The sequence below is a fragment of the Ipomoea nil genome, unplaced genomic scaffold (assembly GCF_001879475.1).
Source record: "Ipomoea nil cultivar Tokyo-kokei standard unplaced genomic scaffold, Asagao_1.1 scaffold1971, whole genome shotgun sequence".
Lineage (NCBI taxonomy): Eukaryota > Viridiplantae > Streptophyta > Magnoliopsida > Solanales > Convolvulaceae > Ipomoea > Ipomoea nil.
Genome location: NW_017618399.1, coordinates 67,977 through 90,082, shown reverse-complemented (window position 1 = coordinate 90,082; position 22,106 = coordinate 67,977). Strand labels below are relative to the sequence as shown.

At 34.0% G+C, this 22,106-nt stretch overlaps 1 protein-coding gene and 1 long non-coding RNA gene across 2 annotated transcripts; one reads left to right on the top strand and one right to left on the bottom strand.

Annotated features, from left to right (window-relative positions):
• Nucleotides 1–828: 828 nt before the first annotated feature.
• Nucleotides 829–9,412, top strand: LOC109147074 (chaperone protein dnaJ 13-like). Its single transcript, XM_019294712.1, has 13 exons — nt 829–1,105; nt 1,665–1,951; nt 2,400–2,597; nt 2,682–2,796; nt 3,038–3,124; nt 3,726–3,814; nt 5,161–5,245; nt 5,544–5,597; nt 6,904–6,984; nt 7,708–7,785; nt 8,120–8,362; nt 8,776–8,883; nt 8,965–9,412. Exons 1-13 carry the CDS (start codon nt 962–964, stop codon nt 9,019–9,021), a joined length of 1,626 nt encoding a protein of 541 aa, XP_019150257.1. The 5' UTR covers nt 829–961; the 3' UTR covers nt 9,022–9,412.
• LOC109147076 lies at nt 2,118–20,729 on the bottom strand. Its single transcript, XR_002048548.1, has 3 exons — nt 20,717–20,729; nt 19,603–19,608; nt 2,118–2,331 (listed from the first exon to the last, which is right to left on the bottom strand). It is a non-coding gene; the product is annotated as an uncharacterized LOC109147076 (long non-coding RNA).
• Nucleotides 20,730–22,106: the final 1,377 nt, after the last annotated feature.

Genomic DNA, 22,106 nt, shown 5'->3' with positions numbered 1-22,106 from the left:
TAATTTATTTTCTTAAAAAACTAATTGAAAAAGTTGCAATCGTTATGCCATGGAACCGTGTTCAAGGTGAACACGGTCCCAACGGTGTTAGTGCACCGTTATTTTTTTTTTCTCCTTAATTAATCGCGCGACTTTTCTTCTTCATTTTCACATTTCGCGGTTTCACTTTAATTTGAGGTGAGCAATGATTTCGGACATTCATACATTATGAATCCATGCCCGCACATTCACTTTGGAACCATGCCTACACATTCCCGTCCGAAACCATGGTTGCTCCTCTGTAGCACAAGCTTCTTCAACATTCATAAATTATGAATTTTCTGTTATGAGATTATGAATTTATAGTACATTCATAATCTCATAACAGAAAATTCATAATCTGACCAAACGCGTGCCGTTAACACCACATTCGCGATTTTTTTTTTTTAACGTAAAAACGGCGCCGTTTGGACCCGTGTTCACCATTCCTGGTGAACACGTTTCCAGGGTATAATTTACCAAAAAGTTGATTTGAGTAGCTTTTTAAATTTTAGCATTTTAGAGTTACAAAAAAACTTTTTAAGTTTTAGCATTTAATTAACCGAACACTTATATTAATTTTTTAACAAAATTAAATAACTGGTTTTTTTGTTGAATGCTACTGGCTCAACAGATATACTTAACTTACAAAGAACCAATAACGCATCCACTAAGGTTCAAACTCACAACCTTTCAAATGAAAGTCCAACCCAAGTACCATTAGATCACATAATTTTGATAAATAACTAATAGTGGTTAAATAAGTTAAAATTCACTTAGGCTAATTATTTACCAAAGAGGCCAAATATCTACTGACTATTGACTTCACCTGAATTTTCAGTCATTTTCTATCTTCTTTTCCATCAGAAACCCCTAAACCTGCTCGACCTATCCCGGAAGATAGCGTGATTGAGTCGAATCTATTCGAAACGAGCGAGAATCGATGAAGGCAGATGCCGATGGGCCGCCGCACAGAGAGCTCTATGCTCTGCTCAACATATCACCTGAAGCCTCAACGGAAGAAATCCGGAAAGCTTATCGCCAATGGGCACAAGTCTATCACCCCGATAAATATCAAGCTCCTCAGGTTTCGCTTCAGATACACACACACACACACACACACACACACAAGTCTATATATATGTTTTTGGTTCTTTATATTTTCTCTTACATTCAATTTTTATCCACCCGTTTTAGTAATATATCATTTCATTTGAATATATCAAGCTGAAATGGTCGAATGATTCTGCATACTTTGCTGTAATTGGCTCTTGTTTTTGTTTTGAATTTGCATTCCAGTGTATCATCTTTCCTTTGACAGTTTATACTGAGAAAATTTGAAATCATACTCTACTCAGTACAAATGAGTTCACTCTCTTTGATCGTTAAAGTGCATTTGTAGGAAAGCGAGAAATTCAATAAAGGCTTGCATTAATAGAAAATTCATTCAATATAATTTTGTGTGGTCTTATATCCCATATAAAGTTGCATTCATATCACCATGGATGTTGCCTGGCCATGATGTATCACACTGGCATTGAAGGATCAATTCCTATTTGATGTATTTTCAAATATAGTGAGTAAAGCTATCTAGAAAATGGGAAACACTTAGTAATTAGGAATTAGCATTAACTCTCTTGTTTCAGATGAAGGATATTGCAACTGAGAATTTTCAGCGGATATGTGAAGCATATGAGATTTTGTCTGATGAAACAAAGCGGCAGATATATGACATTTATGGCATGGAAGGATTAACCTCTGGTTTGGAACTTGGTCCAAAGCTGAGCAAAGCCGAAGAGATTAAGGAAGAACTCGAGAGACTACGACGCCAGAAGGAACTAGAAAAGGTTGCTGCCCATGTCCGCCCTTCTGGTTCAATTCTAGCAAATTTGTCATTGCCACAGTTTTTACAGGGTAAAGGCATTATGAAAGGGTACATATTATTCTTCTTCCATTCTTCGTCTTTTTATTGCTTCTATCCATGTAGTTGATATTGGTGCATATGAGAAATGTGAAGAGGTGTAACTTGGCGGGAGTTTTTTCATAGACATGCTGGTTTATATTGATTCCATTCAAGAACTGTATATAACCTGTAAAGCTATTATTCTCCCTCTATTGTATTTCCTAATCAACACCCCAAGCCTACCACATTTAGTGATTAAGTTGTGCTTAAGATGTTCCAACATGCCGGTCCTTATTACTAAACTTACTTTAAGTTACTAATCTCATGTTGGCCCTTGGTCATAGGACATATAAAGCTATCAGAATTGCTTTATTAAGTCCAATCTTATAAATTTCCCAAGTTGGAGATTCCTGTCAAGTTTTGTGTCTACAATATTACTATCTCCCATCTTATCCTTCTTTTTCTAAATGAATATCAGAATGGCCATGGCAAGTGATGTTCAGTCTCAGCTATCCAAAAACAATGCAATTGGTATAGGTGGGAATTTAGCTGTTAATGGAAACGCAGGTGGTGGTGTGGCTTCTGTTGTTTTTCGTCATCAGATGTCTTCTGTTTCTTCCTTAGAGTTCATGGGTTCTGTTGGTATGCGGGCATTGATAGGGGTACAAGCATCTCGGTAGGATGACTTCTCTTTTCTTGCGGAGCTTGTACTCTTGAAATTTTCGCTTGTATGATATTAACTCTGTTGTTGTCTCATTAGCAACTTATCGCTTCACTCTACTGCAACAATGGGTCTTGCCATGTCTCTAAGAGATGGTTCAATTAATCTTTCTAACATTTGGACCCGCCAACTCTCTGATACAACAAATGGAAATGTAAGCTTGTTTCTAGAACTGTAAAATTTATCATCTTCCTGTCCATGTTACATTGTTTTTATTCTCACAATTTGTGTATATTCTTCAATTCCGTTGCAAGTATATAGATCACTGTTTTTTTGCGGGGCTTTAATTACTCTGTGGATCAGTTCTGCTTTCAATGTAGCTGGATTCTGTTGTGGCAATATAGTGACATAGTGTATTTTCTGTTGCTAATTTGTACAACCTTTTGAACCTTCAGATTCAGCTTTCTTTGGGTACGGAGTCATCTGTAGCTGTTGGATGGCAGAAAAAAGAACAAAGAATGTCGGCTGCTGGAGAGATCAAGGTTCTAATAACTGTCACACCTCCTTTTGCTCAACATAAAATTTGACTTTGATGTTAGTGGATTGAAATTCTTCTTTATTAGTGGCTTTGTAATTTTTTGTGAATGACATCTGAATGGGAAGATGAATATTTAGATGTTTCACAACTAATATGATGACTAAGAATACAGTAAGGGTATATGATAAATCCCATACAATGTCTAACCTTTTCTTTGACTGTTAGCACTTTGTTTTTCTCTTATTTTGATGTGTCCCTGTGGAACATAAGTGTAATGTGTATTGGGTGGGGCTTAGGAAGGCAGTTGAATGTATGCTTAGAAGTTTGAACAATTCTTCTATCATCTAAAAGATTCATGGAAGACAATACTTTTATTCTTTTCCTCACTCTGTGTGATACAAGCAACTTAGTTTTGTTTACTATTTCCCAGCACTAATTGGGTTAGGCTTCCTCATTATCAACTAATTTTGATTTATAAATTTAAAACAAATGTGTTTCTATAGGATATCCTGCCCTGCACTAAAGTTTAAATGCATTAAGCCTTTTATTTCTAGAAATTAGTACTCTATATTTTCATCATTGCATTCTTATTTGGCTTACTGTAGATTGGCATGGGGTCCTTTGGGACATCGGCTCATTATACTCGCCGCTTTTCATCAAAATCTCACGGGCGCATTGCTAGCAGATTTGGAAGGTTTGCTGCATGTTTGTCTTTTCTCATTTATTTTTGAGGATAAAAGTTCAAACTTTACAAATCCCTTATTTCTTACCATTTATATTGTCAATTTTAGAATTCATTGTCTAAATTACTACTGTCAAAAATCTTGTATAGATGAACTATGGATAAATCTTTACTTGTAAGATGGCCAGTTAATCTTTATGTGATGCTGCCTTAGCTGCTTTAGATTTTTCATAGATCATACTTGTGTTGGAATATTCTATGGCCTCTATCTGGAAGATGACATATCAAGTATCTATGGGAGGTCAATAAATTACTTTGCTTTGTGATCATAGAAATGATAGAATTAGATAGATCAAGATTGAAATAACTGTATCAAAAGAGAAAGATGAACACAGATTTACGTGGTTTGGTCAATTGACCATCATCTGTGGGTAAAGACAACAATACATCCACTTAGGAGTATCCAGAAGGAGAGTACAAGAGGTTGTGATTCCACCTCAAATAAAGCCCCCAAAGCCCTAATTACAAAACCCAAATGAGAATGCCCATTTTCATGCATTTGCTAACCTCTCAAACTCTAGGGGGAGCTTTGTAAGCCATGCCATCTCAAATGCTTACAGACATATTTCAAAGGGTTAATCTCAAAAAATGGGATCTCAAAGAATTCAGTCAGAAATGGGTACTCATTCCCCAATTTGCACTTATAATATTCCCTTCACAGAGAACCAACTCACAGTCTCTTACGGTCTAACTATACCAAAGTGAATAATAGACTTATTTATAGGTGTAGAAATTGACCCTTAGAGCTTCAAATTTAGCCTTGACTACTCTGAAATGCATGTGCCTAATATTGGTACCCAAGTTGCCAATTATTCATTGTTTTGTGGTAAAGCACGTAAGTTGCATGTGATATTGCACCACGGGCGAGAACTCTAAAAAATCTCCAAAACATTATCTTCATGGCATTCATGCTATTATATTGGAGTATTATTTATTTATTTTGATTTAATATGAAATTCTCAATCGACTGTTATTGTAATAATTTAGTCAACTTTTAAAGATTCTCTAATTGACGCATTGAAGTCAATATGAATAGTCATTTTATTACTTTGATGTACAAACTTTATGTAAGTTTTCACGTAAACATTCTACTATCCTGCAATGTTGTTCCTTATAGTGATTTGCTTTTAGGAAATTGTATTTTTGATCAATTTTATGTTTGTCAAAGAACATTCAATAGATGACATAATAGTTTAGAATGCACAAATTTGTGTGCAATTTGAGTGTTTTTTGATTGTACATTCTCTTATTTTTTCAGGAATACAAAATTTCCCACTTGTCTATATTTCATTTTGCAGTACCGCACTTGAACTTGAAGTTGGGGGTGGAAGAAAAATATCAGAATTCAGCACTGTTTATATGCTGTATACAGTAGGAGTTCAGGTTGGGAGCTGTATGTGGACAAACAACTTTTCTCATCAGAACCTTTCCCTTCTAGAAGTTCCCCAACAAAGAATGGGGGGCAGGAGGGGAAGACACTTGGAATTATCAAAGAAGTTCTGCTATTTGAGATTTTAGATAAGAAAAATCTTTAAAATAATTTATCTTTCCCCTTTTTCTCAAAAACATGCTTACCTTAACCTCTTTGTTCTTTTTGAGAAAGAGGGGGCTCTTAAACGTAGTTTGAATTGGTATACAACTGATGTAGTTTCTAATACAGTTTAATCTTTACTATTGCTAGGGTATCTTTTGGAAATTTGAATTGCACCGTGGAGGCCAAAAATTGATAGTTCCTGTAAGTTTACTTGCAAAATTGTGTTCTATGTCTTGTCACTCTTGTGGAAACATTATTTGATAAAATTTCTGTATATTTGCATGCTTAATGAATGCCTTGTGATCAATTTGCTCCAGGAAAAGTTCTGGAGTTTATTATTGCTATGGCATGTAGAAAGTTGTCTGACAAGTAAAAAAGTAAACTTATTTGTAATGTTGAATTAGTTTATTATTGTAATAGTGGTAGTTTGGGATGCTATTTACTTGCATTCTTTTTTATGTTAGTAATACTGATGTGCAAGAAATTCAAATATCAGCTGATGATCCAAATATCCAATTTATTCTAGCTTGAAATTCTGTATATTTTACCAACCACACTGGTCTTGCCTAGAAGACTTCATCTTTGGCATACATTGAAGTCATAGAATAGATAATATGGCAACTTATGGTAAATTCAGTGTTATCAAGGCGTCGCCTAGGCTTCCGGTCGGTCGAGACCGAACGCCTAATGTGCTCGCCTCGCCTAAGTGCAGAATACAACCCAAAACTCCACAAAACATACATGGGCGGAACCTACACACTACGGTGAGTTGACCGGTGTAATTTTCAGCCGGAGAAGTAGCCGGAATCTGCCTCACGCGCCGGCGCGTGGCGTCAAAGCAGCGGCTCAACGGCGGCACGTGGTGACTCTGATGGCGGCGTGGTTAAAGCTCCGGCGTCGTCCTCCTGTTCCGAGCAAAGCCCACTACCTCACTCTGGCATGTTATCAATAAATACTAGACTTCTCACCACCCTAGGAAAAACTATTCATCTTCTCAAGACAACTTGAAGTAAATAGGGTTATAAAAAGGCTTCCCAAGACAAGATATTTTCAATATACAATAAATACTTGACTTCTCACTATCCTAGGAAAAACTATTCATCTACTTCAAGTAAATAGGCCAGCAAAAAGGCTGCCCAAGACAAGATATTTTCAATATATATATACTTTTTATTTTTTTAATACTCATCGACTAGGCGGTCGCTAGTTGACTAGGCAGTCGGTGGCATCTCGCCTAGAAAGTCCGCCTTGATAACCTTGGGTAAATTTATAAAAGGTACATGCAACCAAAGTTATTTGATGTATATTAATATCCCAATTAGACCGATATAGATATAATGCATCAATTTAAGTAAATGTGCCATTGTACCCAGAAACAACTGAAGTGTAATCATAGCATCTTGACTATCAAAAGAACACACTATTAATTGTTTACATCATGTTCGCATCCCTTATGGTTTGATGCTTCTAGTGGTTGGTTCTGAGTTTCTAATGTGATTCAATGCAGATATTGCTTTCCAGGCATTTGGACCCTTTGTTTGCAACTGGGGCCTTTGTCATTCCAACATCGTTTTACTTTATATTAAAGGTTTGCAGTTCAAATTCTTATACCTATTTGAACTTTTGGTTGTGTAGAAGCTATTGTAATTTATAACTTGATTCTTACGGTATGACTTCCATTCTTTGCATTGAGGAATGCTGAGTTCCATTATTGGCTCACATGCATTCCTCACAGATACACGTGTTACGTGTATATAGATGTAGGTGGGTTAGAGGTTTTGTTTCTTTCTCAAGTCTTTTGTCTTGGGAGTGGGTTTGTGGTTTTACAATTTACATCTTTCCATTAGTTAAAATGTCTCCTTTGTCATTCTTGTGGCTGTTTAAACTTTAAAAATTAAGATGGTAGCAGGATTTTGAAATAAACTAGCCTACTAAGAGTAGTAATCTTTTTGAATCAAAGATTCAATTGAGACTTAGCGTAACTAGATGTATCTAGGGAACTTGTCGTTTTTAATCTAGGACCTCCTTTTAAGTTGTCTTTGGCTGTATATTTATCTCTTTTTAAATGGCAATATTTTTTAACAATCCATGCACAAATTGCAATTTTATGTTCTGCATGAGATATTTACATTATCTTTTGTTCAATGAAAAGTTGGGCTATGTGATATCAACATGTTGAATCTTTTGGTTGCATAACTGTCCTAATTTCTTTTGCAATCATGCTTTTGGGTGGATTTTAAATTGCTCATTTTTCCAATGGTTTTGAAGTATCTATCTCTTTATGATTCTGTATCTTGCTTTACATTTGCAGAAATTTGTCCTGAAACCTTATTATCTTAAACGGGAAAAGATGAAGGCATTAGAGAATGCTGAAGAAACTACTACCAAGGTAAATATTGAATATTTTTGATAGACTATTTGTAGTATTCTTGGTGCTTGAATTCATTAAATGCTTTGCTAGTTTCTTTTTTTATTTTTTTAATCATTACAGCTTTGGATATTATGGTGGCATTACCAGCCAAAGTATTGCACCTTGAAGTTACTGTCTCTTGGTTCAGTTGATTTTATTTCATTCTGAGCCAATTGTTATCTTCTATTCAATTGCTTTCTTCCCACCTTTTCTGCCAGGCATTTCCCTTATTTCCACCAATGAGTATCCAAATGTTAACATTGCCCCCATCCTTATTCCCCACTCTCTTTTACTTATTCCTCATTCTGTGTAGGTTCGAGAGGCAAGGGCTGCAGCTGAGAAAGCTCAACAAATATTAGAGAATGTGGCCAATAGAAAAAGAAATAGACAGCTAGAAACAGGTGGTCTAGTTGTGACAAGAGCAGTATATGGAAGTCGCAAAGCACTGAGGAATCGAACTAAAAATACGGAAGAAACTGGAGATGATGCGGCTTCTCAAATCTTGGATGTAACTCTACCCTTAAATTTTCTGGTGAATGATTCTGGACAACTAAAGGTTTGTCTTCTCTCTTTTTATCCCTATGATATCATAATTATGAGCAGTGTTCAATACATTTGGGTGATTGACTTATTGGTAAATTTAGTGGATTTTAATTCACTTTAATAAAAAGATAGGGGAAGGAAGTTTGGTTCTTTGTTGCATATTTTTACTTTTCTTATCTCATACTTGACTTTTACTGCATTCACTTTGTATTTGGTTTCAAACAGTGAATTTCACAGATGGTGGAATTTTTTCCTTTTAGAACCTGCTTATACACCCATGGGTAAACAACTTAAACAGTCCAACATATGGCAGGAATTGAAAGAAATGAAAAATAAATAAAGCAATTGTTTTGGTTTTATTCTGGACATCTTTAGATATTTCCAATTTTCTAGAGGTTCTTCTAACTAGATAGGATGTCTATGCAGCTACATGAGGGTGTGAAGAAATCTGGAATAATGGGATTTTGCGATCCTTGTCCTGGAGAGCCTAAGCAGTTGTATGTTGAGTACACGTTTCAAGGCAATACATTTGAGGTATCCCGCTTTCCTCTTTTGCTTATTTTTCAACGTTAAAATTTGAGAACTGATATTGAGGATCGGGTTTCGTATCCACAGGTGACTGTTGATGATTATGAGGAGTTGATTATACCTCAGGAAGCACACAGAATTTGACTGCCATCGAAATAGATCCTTGCTGTTTCTCCCGGAAGAAGTGAAAGAAAAAGCTGTAGCCAGCAATGGACTTGTGAAATTCAAGCCGAACTGGTAAACACTTGATTGGCTTCGGTTTTTCATTGCTTTGCAAATGCAATGGCATTTCAGGGTAGCTTGGATTTTTCGTGTTCATTGCCAAACAGCAGAACAGTGAATGGTTTTGGAATGTTTTTCCCCTTAAGTGGAGAAAAAGGGATACACCTTGAAGCTTTGCTCTGCATGTACAAAAACCAAAAACATGTGATCTGTAATTGAATATAAGAATAAACTGATGGAAATCCATTCATATTTGATTATGAATAAGGAAGTACATTTGTCTTCAATGTTTCTTGCTGGAATTTTATGGTCATGCCAATATGATAGCACTTCTTCTTGATCAAGAATTGCTTGACATGCCTAGTTAGAGTTTGTCCTCTTGTTTTTGAGCAGAAATTGCGTGACTTATCTATCTACCACCACCACACCAACGCCACTATGGTACTACAACTGCTGCAACTTACCGCCACTTATTATTATACTAGTTTTTTATGCGCTTTGCGCGATTGGGATAATGCCCAATGTTTTTTTTTTTAAAATAAGTATTTTAAAGTATATCAAGGCAAGATTATATTGGAATTGTTCATGATAGATAATTGAATGTTAAATTTGTGCATTTAAATAGGGAATTCTAAGTTTACAAATGCATGATAATATGGTCAAGATTGATTATAATTATCAATAAAATAATTGTATAGGTATGGTTGAAACCAAATACAGGATATAAGGGAGATAAAATAAAAATTAGGGCATAAAATATTAAATATATACTAATATTGAAGAGCTAACTGCTGATTGTCAAACAAGGACATTGCGAGATAGTTTCCAACTTCAATTTGTTGTGTGATTTGAATACTCTTTTTGTCAATAAATCCTCCAAGTAGTTAATATGATTGGCTTTTATATATATATATATATATATATATATATATATATATATATATATATATATATATATATATATATATATATATATATATATATATATATATAGAATAAGGCTCATATGCGGCAGTGGCTTTAGGTGCGGCGGTGCGGTCATATCAGCATCGTCCATTTTGCTTAATCTAACGGCAGCGGCTAATTTCCGAAGATTTAAAGATTTAAGCGCGTCCTGGTAAGTGGGGGGTGTTATGGTAATTGTAGTGATTATTTATATTGGTCGCTTGTCAGTATACACCAACAGTGTTAACAAAAGACACCAATAGTGTTAGAAAAAAGCACCACAATGAAATGCACAAATACACCAAAAAACACACAACACACCCAAAAAATACACCATATAACTCACCACCCAATGGTGTATTCTGAACACTGTGTGATGCTTTTAGTCATACCTAGTGGTGCGTTCTGGTGATGCGTTTCTAATTTGTGCATGTTTTTTTGGTGTGCATTTTATAACATGGATGGTGTATATTCGTATAACTATTAGTGTGGTCGTACTGACCGCTCAGGAAGGCACCAACATGAATTCTCAAATACACCACAGTAAGATTAATAATGCACCAATAATGAACATAAAACACACAACACTATGGTTTGATATATTCTGGTGCCCAATGACGACTTTAACCTTGCAGTTCGCGTACTGTGAGAACGCGCGCGGAAATATCGGAAAAGCCTGGATGAATGTGATTCGTTGGATTTATCTAATCTAATGGCCTACAATTAACCGCACTGCCGCACCTAAGTGCATTGCCGCACTTGAACCTTCCTATATATATATATATATATATATATATATATATATATATATATATATATATATATATATATATATATATATATATATATATATATTTAAAACAATTATTATTATTATTATTATTATTATTATTATTATTATTATTACTAGTTATCCACCCGTGCGATGCACGGACCAAAAATAAAGTGTGTGTATATAAATAAATAAATAAATAAGTAAATATATATATATATATATATATATATATATATATATATATATATATATAATGTATGTAACAAAAACTAAATAACATACAAAGTTTATATATTATTAAATATCTCTTTATATACAATATTTGACGTTGAAGAAACATATTCTCTATTGTCATTGCAAATAAGTAACTTAAGACCATTTAGATTGCTAACTCTTGACAAAGCTACGTAAAGTTGTCCATGAACAAAAACAGGTTTTTTCAGTAGTAGGCCAACTGTAGAAAGCGTTTGTCCTTGGCTCTTGTTAATTGTCATAGCATACGACAACATTAGGGGGAATTGTCTCCTCTGAAATTTAAACGGTAACTTTGGATCTGATGGGGTCAACGACAATCGTGGAATCAACACCTTTGTTCCTGCATTACTGCCGAATAGAATTTTGGCTTCAACAACGTGGTCGCCTAGTTTAGAAATGATTAACCTTGTGCCATTGCACAAACCAGCAGAGTGATCTATATTTCGCAATAACATAACTGGAGACCCAACTTTTAAAGCCAATGAATGGTTTGGCACACCAGAGCACTTTAACCCGTTTAAGAACTCCGGGGTGTGAAGTGCGGCAACTGAATCAGGAGTGTTTTCCGTCGGACAAACTGAGTCAGAGCTAAAATATGTTCGGCATTCTGCAACATTCATATTACTCATATACTCGTTCACTTCATCGACAACTTCAAGAGTTGGTGCTAAAATTGCTCTTCCAATTAGATAATTGCCATCATGTTGATGCTCAGAAAACATAGGGAATGTACTCTCAACAATAGCACGAATTGGATCACTATTTGTCTTTAACACATGTTCTTGAGGGATTTCAACTTTTGCATGACCATCATTTGGACCACCAACCTGGCCATCACCTATAGCCGCAATCCAATTAGCAAAAGCAGCAAGGTTTCTCCTTTCTCCAGTAGAGCCCACATTTTGCAACCTCAAATTTTGAGTTAACCTCAATACCTTACAATGACTCCATAAATAAGAAGAGTTAATACTTGAGCCAACAATATCTTGCCTGGTACCCTTTGGTATCACCGGTAAGATTTGTCTAAAATCACCTCCAAGAACAACTGTTTTCCCTCCAAATGGCAAGTTGCAACTTGATGGATTAGCAAATCTTAATATATCACGCATTGTCCTATCTAATGCTTCGAAGCAATGCTTGTGCATCATAGGTGCCTCATCCCAAATAATCAAGCTGCATTTAATTATTAACTCCGCTAGATCACTGCCTTGTGAAATATTGCAAGTGGAATCCTCATTCACAGCGATTGGTATGGCAAAACGGGAATGTGCAGTCCGACCACCAGGCATGAGTAACGAAGCAATTCCGCTGGATGCAACGTTCAAAACAATTTTACGCTTTGAGCGTAGTGCAGCTGATAAGGTTTTCCACACAAATGTTTTACCTGTACCACCGTACCCATAAACGAAAAACAAACCTCCATTATTGCCTGCAACTGATTCCAACACGGTAGTGTACACTTGCTTTTGCTCAATAGTTAATTTCTGAACTAATGACAAATGCTCCTGGGCTAATAATGAACAATCGTAATTCAATTCCTCAGCTATCAAACGGTTGAATGCAACAGTTGGCACATCGGTTTCAGGAACAGGCATACACGGAAAGTCTTGTAAGCTCTTACTCCACAACGATAACAATTTTTCCAATTCAGTAAGCCCATATCTTTTCTTCTCACATTCAGGCAACACAAACGCTGCACATCATCACCATTTTAAATAAACTGTAAGTACAGTTAGATCCCGTTGAAAACACTTCATAACTGGTATATTGAATCTAAGTAGTTTAATAAAGACAGTAGAACTGTACCTAGATCATTCAACAGTGTACGTTGATTGTATTCTGCGTCGTCACAAAGTTCTGCCCAAACAATTTCCCAAACTTTTTCCGGCTGACAAATTGAGTTAGAAGTAAGTAGAGTAACAAACAGTCTACGAACAGCAGTAGCAGTTGCCCAATGGCTAGCTTCAAGTATTGCATCAACATACTCCTTCTCATCAGAAATCAATCCCCGAGCATAACATGCATCTCGAAAGCAAGAGTACTCAACACCATCTACCGTGCGAATATCTTGAAAAGATGTTGGTCCACGAACTAAATTTAACAAACACCTTAGATAGTAAATTTCACCAGTACCTGGCGGCACATAGAACATGCGACCTATTGCAAATCCTCGACGCCTTGGTTGCCACTCACGAATGCTTTTTTTCCACACAAAGCTATTAGGCATCTGCTTGTATGTTAACTCACGAGCACACGGATACCGTTTATTTGCTTCAAACCACGCGAGGAACATGCTGTGCCTAACTGTCTGGCGTTCAAGCACCGATTCCACAGAAACATCATCGTCGAAAACAATGTTTTGTTCATTCGGCAAATGAAAGCTCAATCGTTCAACGGCCGGATTTCGGAATTGGATGTCATAACTAAAAAGACGCCACACAGCTTCACAAGGAGAGATGTATCTACAATCATAATACATACTAATCTCATCTATAACCTCACTACTATCTTCAGTTTCAGTACTCTTATAAAATTGGGCAGTAACTCGATCATTACCCTTATTCACATATTTGAACAAATACTTAATAGAGCGAGACTGGTTACACCACTCAACATTAATGTGTGCTCTATACTTCATTAACAAATATCTATTGTGCGGCACCACGTATCTATTATCCAATTCAATACCACTTTTGACAACTGTATTCCCATTATCACAACGCTTGTAAACAGGATACCCATTGAAGTCAAGATTAGTGGCCTCAGAGAATTTCTTGGGAAAATGCTTTGAGCAACGACCGTTGACCATACAAGGTGATTTCTTGTTTGCCACGCCACATGGCCCATGAATCATGAAATCACTAACAGCCTTAAAATATTCAGGGTCAGTGTTTTTTTGGGGGATCTCTGCAGTTATCAAAGAATCAACATTGGCTGCAAATTGTTGTGAATCAGTACGCTCAAGGAAGAGCAAGATGTGTGCATGTGGTAATCCTCGCTTCTGGAACTCGATAGTATAAATCACTGCAACAAAACAATGAATATCAACATATAGAGAAATTTTGCCAATAATCTATAATTAATAAATCAAGAAGAATTACACATACCAGCTATAATTTTTCCAAAAATAGAACCACTTCTTATCTCCCTAACCAGAGTATCCAATTTCATTTTAAATACACGACATAATACATCAGGACGATCTTCAGGTCTCAAGTTCCGCCCTTCCAACAGTCGTTGTATTTCTGGCCATTTTGGATTACATGTAAAGGTGATAAATAAATTTGGATAACCAATCCAACCACATATTGCCATAGCATCTTGGTAATTCTGAACCATATATCGAGCACCACCTGTGAAGCAAGAAGGCAATACAATACGCCTGCCATGAGTCCCGGGCTGAACTTCTCCACGCGTCAAAGCATCAAAAAGCCCTTTATATGATCCACATCGTAGACTTTTTTGATGTGTACGAATGTAAAGTAGTCGAGCAGATTCAACCATAGTGTAGCCATCAACTAAAAATTGTTGAAATAATCTTTTAGCAAATAAAAATGTTGAAATTTCATTCAGCCGCTCATGAATACGAAATGAAAGATATTCGCGGAGAGAAACACTATGTCGTGCTCCTTTATCAATATGTCTTTCAACATTGAAAGGGATATCCTCTCTATAACCATCTTCACCATACGGGAACAAAATTGGATACTGAAGTGGGAGGTATGCTGGATTAAGTTCAGTAATTCTCTTAAGCACACCTGATTTTGTTTCAATCAATATATCTCTTTCACCCAACATTGGATCTAAATCACCAACAACAATAGCAGCAACCTCTGACACTGTCGGTAGATTATATGTTTTGGCATCCTGAGTGCGTTTCCCAATTAATTTCATTTTGACGTCGACTCTGAGATTTTTCTTTATTTCATGTCTAGCCATTCGAAATGATCTAACCAAAACATTGTTCTCATCTAATGTTAATTGAAGATCAGAAACAATATCTTCATGTAATTCTTTGACCTCATTGCCGCCGCTACAATCAAAATTTAACACAAATCAGTTATATATATATATATATATATATATATATATATATATATATATATATATATATATATATATATATATATATATATATATATATATATATATATATATATATATATATATATATATATATATAGCATGAATGTGTAGATATCTATGTTTGTGCATAACCACACATGCGAATTACAACTAAGTATACCAATTACATACTAAAAGAGAGCATACCTAACAGCATTAAGCCGATTGAAAATCTCATTTTCTGGGTCATGGATGTAAAGTTGTGCAAACTTCGGTTTATTACCATCAACCGGCAATAAACTACCCAACAAATGAAAATTCTGACCATTTAATCTGAACACTGGAGGAGCTCCACCTATGTTAATATCTTTGTCAACACGACCTCCCATTGATGTGAAGCTAAACATGTTATTGTACGACCGTATATGTTGCATAAAATGTTTGCTTCGTGGAGTTTGGTCGAAAAATAAATCGAAAATGATTTTCGGTGGAATATTCAATCTTGGTAACTTAATCTTGCCATTACTACAACAAACTGAATATCTTGCAGCACCATTGACTTTCACATCCTTCAATTTCTCATCCGTCCAAAAGAACGCTTTACAATGTTGGCATTTAAGAACTGGATCACCTATATCATAATATAGCACTACAATACAATAGTAAATGTTGTTAGTACATCAACAAATATTTTCCAAAAATAAATAAATAAATATAATGACTTAAAAATTCAAATTATTCTTTAGTTCTACAAAATCTAACCTTTATTGTCAACACCCAAACCTCGAACACTTGAAAAAACCACATTACATTTCTTTTTGTCATCTACACAGATTAAAAATAAGCATTAATATATACACATAAAATAATTAAATAAACTACACAATAAATTACAATTACACTAAAAGAAATAAACAAATACCAATTATCGGTTGACTTGTTTCGCCATTCTCAACTGTAAAATTACAATTATTAGTACTTGAGCTTTGTAACACATTGGCCATAATGTTCGACTAAACTTCAATTGGGTTACAAATTGCACTTCCTGCATCTATATACCCATACATATGAACTCCATTAATTAGTCATTCAAAGTGTAGGATTTAAATACAAAATGGATAATATTATATACAATAATATATAAGACAATAATAATGTTTGTATGTTAAAAAATTAAATTTATTTACGTACGTACAAAATTACATATCAAATTGCTGATAAAATCTTTTTTTTTTCCTTGAGGAATAAATACGTAACAATTTAAAACTACAAACCTAAAGAAAAAACAAATATTTATGATAAACAATAGTAAGACTAATATTTACAACTTAAAACGTAAATAATAAATAAATTTATTCTATTTACTTACAAAATAAAATACATTTGAATTATGGTTACTATTATTATTAACAGCAACAATTCTAGAAAACGGAGGCCTAAAAACTCCAGGAAATAATTGTCGCTGTAAATTTGACTGATGCACACCACGATCTTTACAACGAACATCAAAACCCGCTTGGTAATCACAATTTTCTAAATTAATTAAAAATTATACCGTACTGTAGATTCATAATTTCTACCGCATAAATATTATGAATCTACAACATAAAAATTATGGAGATCCATAATTTCTATGTTGTAAGTCCATAATAATTATGGATCTACGGTTTAGAAATTATGGATTTATCCCGTGTTCACCATACGCTTGGTAAACACGTTTACACATCATAATTTGCCCAATTAAACATAAATAACATTTCATTACTAATTATGTAATTAACTAACATACTTAAAATGAAATTATTAATTCCTAAACATTTTATAAAAAAAAAAAAGAAGAAAAATTAACCAACCCAATATATATATATATATATATATATATATATATATATATATATATATATATATATATATATATATATATATATATATATATATATATATATATATATATATATAATAAAATAAAAAATGAAGAGATGAAGATGAAAGATCTAATCTGAGCCCTCTTCATTTCTCACTTCTCTCGTCTTCATCTAACCCACTTCATTCCATGATTTCTTTGATGCTATCTATCTCTCTCTTACAACCTAGAACAGATGAGGAAAAATGGTGTTGACCCTTATCCTCTGTCTGTCACGGCTTCATCTTGAACATCTTCATTTTCGGAGATTACCGATGTTCTCTCTCTCTCTCTCAACCTTGAACGACAGCTATGAATTTGTCTTCATTTAGGTGGAAATCGTACTAAACTGAAGCTAAGTTCATAATTACAGATATGTTTTCTCTTAATTTCTTGCTGTTATTTAGTTTTTTTTTTTAATGTCTAACTGTGTTTATCACTTTAATTATCTTTATCATCTCCAAATATATATGAGGTCTGTTTCAAATTAGTTCTTATTTCTCAAATTAACAGTATTTGTTTGATTCAGAGTGCATGCAGTGAAATTTTTAGTCTGTGCTACTTTTATTTTCATAGATTAAAGACCTATTTAGGTTTTTTTTTTCTTCTTTCAATTTTCTACATCTTGTATTCCCGATCCTGAAATGATCCTATATGCCTAATTATATATTTATTTGTTTATTAAATTAGATCCTGATTTTGTTTATAATAGAGGATTATTGTTATTTTCTGGACGAAATATAATTCCCTACACTGTTTATGGAGAAACCCCTAACTCAATGTTTGTTTAAGGCCTAATTTTAGGGTTTCCCTAAACTAAATCCTACAATACTGATAATTTTCAGAAAGTTTATACTTATACTATATTCACTATCAAATTCGATGAATTTTTGTAAAGCTATAGAGACTATACCTAATTTTTGTTTAACTCTTGTTCTTTACTTACATTAAACTTGTAATTTGGTAACTATATCTATTTTGAAAACACATTTTAGAGGACACCAAATCTGTACATTACAACCTAATGAAAGCAATATCAAAAATGGAAAATCTTGAAAAAAATATGAAAAATAACTTTTTTTTTCTTTTCATTATTCTGAATGAAACTTCAGTGGATATTTAATTTTTTTATAGTGCATATTACATATATACATGTTACCAACAAAAATGATTGCATTTTAATCATTTTCAAATCATATTTTTTTTCTACAATTGACATACCACTTTTAATAAATATTTATTGCAGATTTCACAACAAATGTTAAGCAAATGAGGACCCTGGTGCAACTGAAATAAGAACACAATCATTCATGGAATTTGAATGAAGACAAATAGGTATGAAACATTGTACCTTTATTTGAGCCAACATATTTCCTTTTTCCACATATCGTAGTTGATCCCGTCAATTTCTTCATTCTTACTGCAATTACTAACAATGCAATCACATTAATGGTAGATTCTTTCAAAATGAGTGGAGAATAGAGATGTTTCTTTGTTAGACTTAAATGAGTTGTATATATAGATATCAAATTTGAGAGAATTGAAAAGTCACTATCACACATTACTTTTACAAAGTCAAAACTTACAATCAGCAATTAATGCTTGATAGTAAGGCTATGTCTATAAATAAAGTAGAAATATTGTATGTATTGGATTTTGTGTAACTTGATTCTATTCAATTAATGTGATAGCTATTTTTAAAATTTTAAATAAGAAAAAGATCATTTCAAAATCATATCAGATTTGGTTTTCCTTTTCTCCACCATCTGGATGAATGAATAATTGAATATGCCACTTTTGTAAATGGCATATGCCCAGGTTCTTGTCCAAATAAAAGTGGGTTCACGCTAACCCATGTAAAATGCAACATTGAGTTGAGATGTATATATGGAGATGTAGCCTGTAGCTGCATTATATTGCATCGCACAATTTCCCTTGGCATGCAGCCATGGAAAGCAGTTTCATTACTTATTGTGTCTCTTCCAAATGTTTAATTGTGCCCTCTGCCAAAGGAGATTTGCCTAGCAATTCACATATAATAAACAGCAAATTAAAAAAACAACAAAGTTAAATACAAAAAAATAGAACAAACCAGAAATTAATTTAATTATTATATACACAGAGTCACAGACATTGTATTTACAAATTATTTGAAGTACTAATCGCGCTGCATGTATATTCATAATACTAACACAAAAATTTTGAAATTCCTGTGTAGATGGTGCAACATTAAGGCGAACATACAACCAAAAACCAGATAACGATGCAAATGAGTTAGTAAGTTTAAAGTTACTAAAGTTTTAATTCCAACATGCAAAGGTATGGTTTCATTGTATCTTAATATTTTATTCTTTTGTTCTTTTATATCGAAATTTCGTTGTGCATATTGCATTCCTTTTCTCATTACTTGCATTTGTTAAGTTGGGTAAATTTGTTTTTTTTTTTTTGTTACTCAATTTCTGCGAAACTGTTTTCACTGCTCATTGCTTTGATAGACAAGTGTAAAAGTTACCATTAGACATTTTTTTTTAAACTTGTTATCATATTACCCGTTGGTGACTAATAACTTCAAGCATAACTATATGAGATTGTGTTTTCTCTTTCGAAATATAGTATAACTTACAGCAAACAACAATTGGATACAATTTTCCAATTGTGGTTAACTGTGATCACCTCTTATTGCTTTGACAGACCATTGGAATTTTATGTGTCCATTTTTTTTCTAAGTTGTTAATATATTATGATTTGCTGACTATTATGTGTTTCTGTAGTAGTAATTGTTTAAACAATCCCTTTACAAATGTAGTCCTTTTTTTTCTTTTCGAAGTTCTTAGTATATGATGATTTGTTGACTAATATGTGTATGTCTTATCTATATCTAATTAAACATAATGTCTATTTGGTTTTTACAGAATATATGGCAATTTAGGTTTTTTTTTTCCTAATTTCTTACTATATCATCATTTGTTGAGTAATGTCTTTTTATCATCTATAGCAAACTGTAGATCAAACTAATAGGGCAAGGTCTAAGTGTAAAATATCAACATCATGTGCAGTTTTCAGTATATAACTTATAAGCAAGTCCATCAACCTGAATCTTATGTGTTTTTGCCACTCTTTACATGTTTTTCTATGATATTATCTAATCATGATAGGGGCAAATGATGATAAACATGTCTGATGCCAATTTTTTGGACAAAGTGTTAATGAAAATTATTGAGATTAGGATATTACCTAATATCATATATTGGTAGTCTGTTTTCAGATATTTATTTTTACAGCTTTAGCCTTTTTTTCAAGTTGAGCAATTTTTTTCTTCGTCTAGATGTTGACAATATGTGATGAATGGTTGATTAATAAGTGTCTGTCCTACCTATACCTATGTGAAGATAATCCATATTTGCCTAGGAAACATAGAGTTGAAATTAGCATCATATTACATTAAGTAGACTTAGATAACAGCTGCAACTAAGACAATGCCAGTTTACAAAAACACAAAACATCATCACCCACCTACACCTAGTCACCATACTATTAAGTGAACCTTAACTTTACAGTTCAACCAATTCAGCCTTCAAAACACACCAGCAAAAATACACATTAGGGTGGATTACCAAAAACATAAAACCTAGTCTTAGTGCAAGCCATTTTCAACATATTCCCTTTAATGCTACTCCATTTACTTCTCCTTCTTCACAACAGCAACCTTAGGTTTCTTTGAGCTCCCAACAGCATCAAAATCCTTCATTAGGCACCTCTTAAGAGGAAGAGCAACAACCCCATCATCTAGATCTGCAGGAATTTCATCCAGCCCAACACACTGGTCCTGGTCAAAGTCTTCAGAACCAATTTCCAGTCCTTCACCCTCTTCATCATCACTAACAAACACTTGCTAAATGAGAAAAAAAAACTTAAGCATTAGCTACTAAGTATTTGACATTTGTTAAAAACATTCCTTTTTGTAGTTTAGATGATATCTACCTCGCAGGCTTGACCAACATCCAAACCACCATCAGCTGACACGATCTCAGATTGGCTGCAAGCTAAGAAACCTGAGCAGTGCTGTGTAAGAACTGCTTCATCTCTACAAACACGTAGAACAGTGAAAGCAGAGTAATAACTCTCTACTTGATCTTTCTTCATAGCTATCCGAAATAGCATAGACATCCCATGCAAACGTCCTAGCTCCGGTGGAATAGAGTTATTACCCTAGGAAAATTTCATATACTGTGTCAAGGTTTAGCCTCACAAATCAGGTAAGAAGATTAAAAAAAAAAAATTGCATACCCCAGGATACTTCTCCTTTAAGTCAGCAGCCGCTATACCAACCAAATCAGCACATTCCCGATCCCATATGAGCATGGGAGCATCCCCAGTTTCATCAGCAACACGAACTATCACTCTATACCTCACAATCCCTTCTTGCCAATAGCTCTTACACCCAGAACAATAGAGCATCCCTCCACTCTCAGACAGCTTTCTCTTGCAAGAATTAGTCTTGCAAGAGATAAAGTACCAATCACATAGACTCTCAACACCAACAATTCGACCAACTACCCAATACTCCCCCAACTGCCCAACATAACACAATAAAGGTACTGTTAGTTAGTTATTGATACATCCAGCCTTACATAATTAGTTAAATCTGTATTTTAGGTAATTATATTCCCACAGAAATAGATTATAAGCACTAATGTTAGTTAGTTATGATAAATCCAGCCTTGTATACATAGTTAAACTTACATTGTACGAAACCATATTCCAACAGAAATAGATTATAAACACTACTGTTAGTTAGTTAGTGATTATTGATAAATCCAGCCTTATATACGTAGTTAAAGTTACAATTTAGGTAACTATATTCCCACAAAAATAGATTATAAACACTACATACTTTAAGTCAAAGTTTAGGTAACTATATTCCCACAGAAATAGATTATAAGCACTACCATTAGTTACTTAGTAATTATTGATAAATCCAGCCTTATATAGATAGTTAAAGTTACAGAAGTGGTAACTATATTCTCTATGCAAATAGGTTTTAAGCAAAAAAATCATAACTTA

Excerpts from the sequence above, each read along its gene's own strand:
- LOC109147074 (XM_019294712.1), top strand. The coding sequence starts at position 962 with ATGAAGGCAGATGCCGATGGGCCGCCGCACAGAGAGCTCTATGCTCTG. Across the intron at positions 1,106-1,664 it reads ATAAATATCAAGCTCCTCAG|ATGAAGGATATTGCAACTGA; the intron begins GTTTCGCTTCAG and ends CTCTTGTTTCAG. Across the intron at positions 5,598-6,903 it reads GCCAAAAATTGATAGTTCCT|ATATTGCTTTCCAGGCATTT; the intron begins GTAAGTTTACTT and ends GATTCAATGCAG.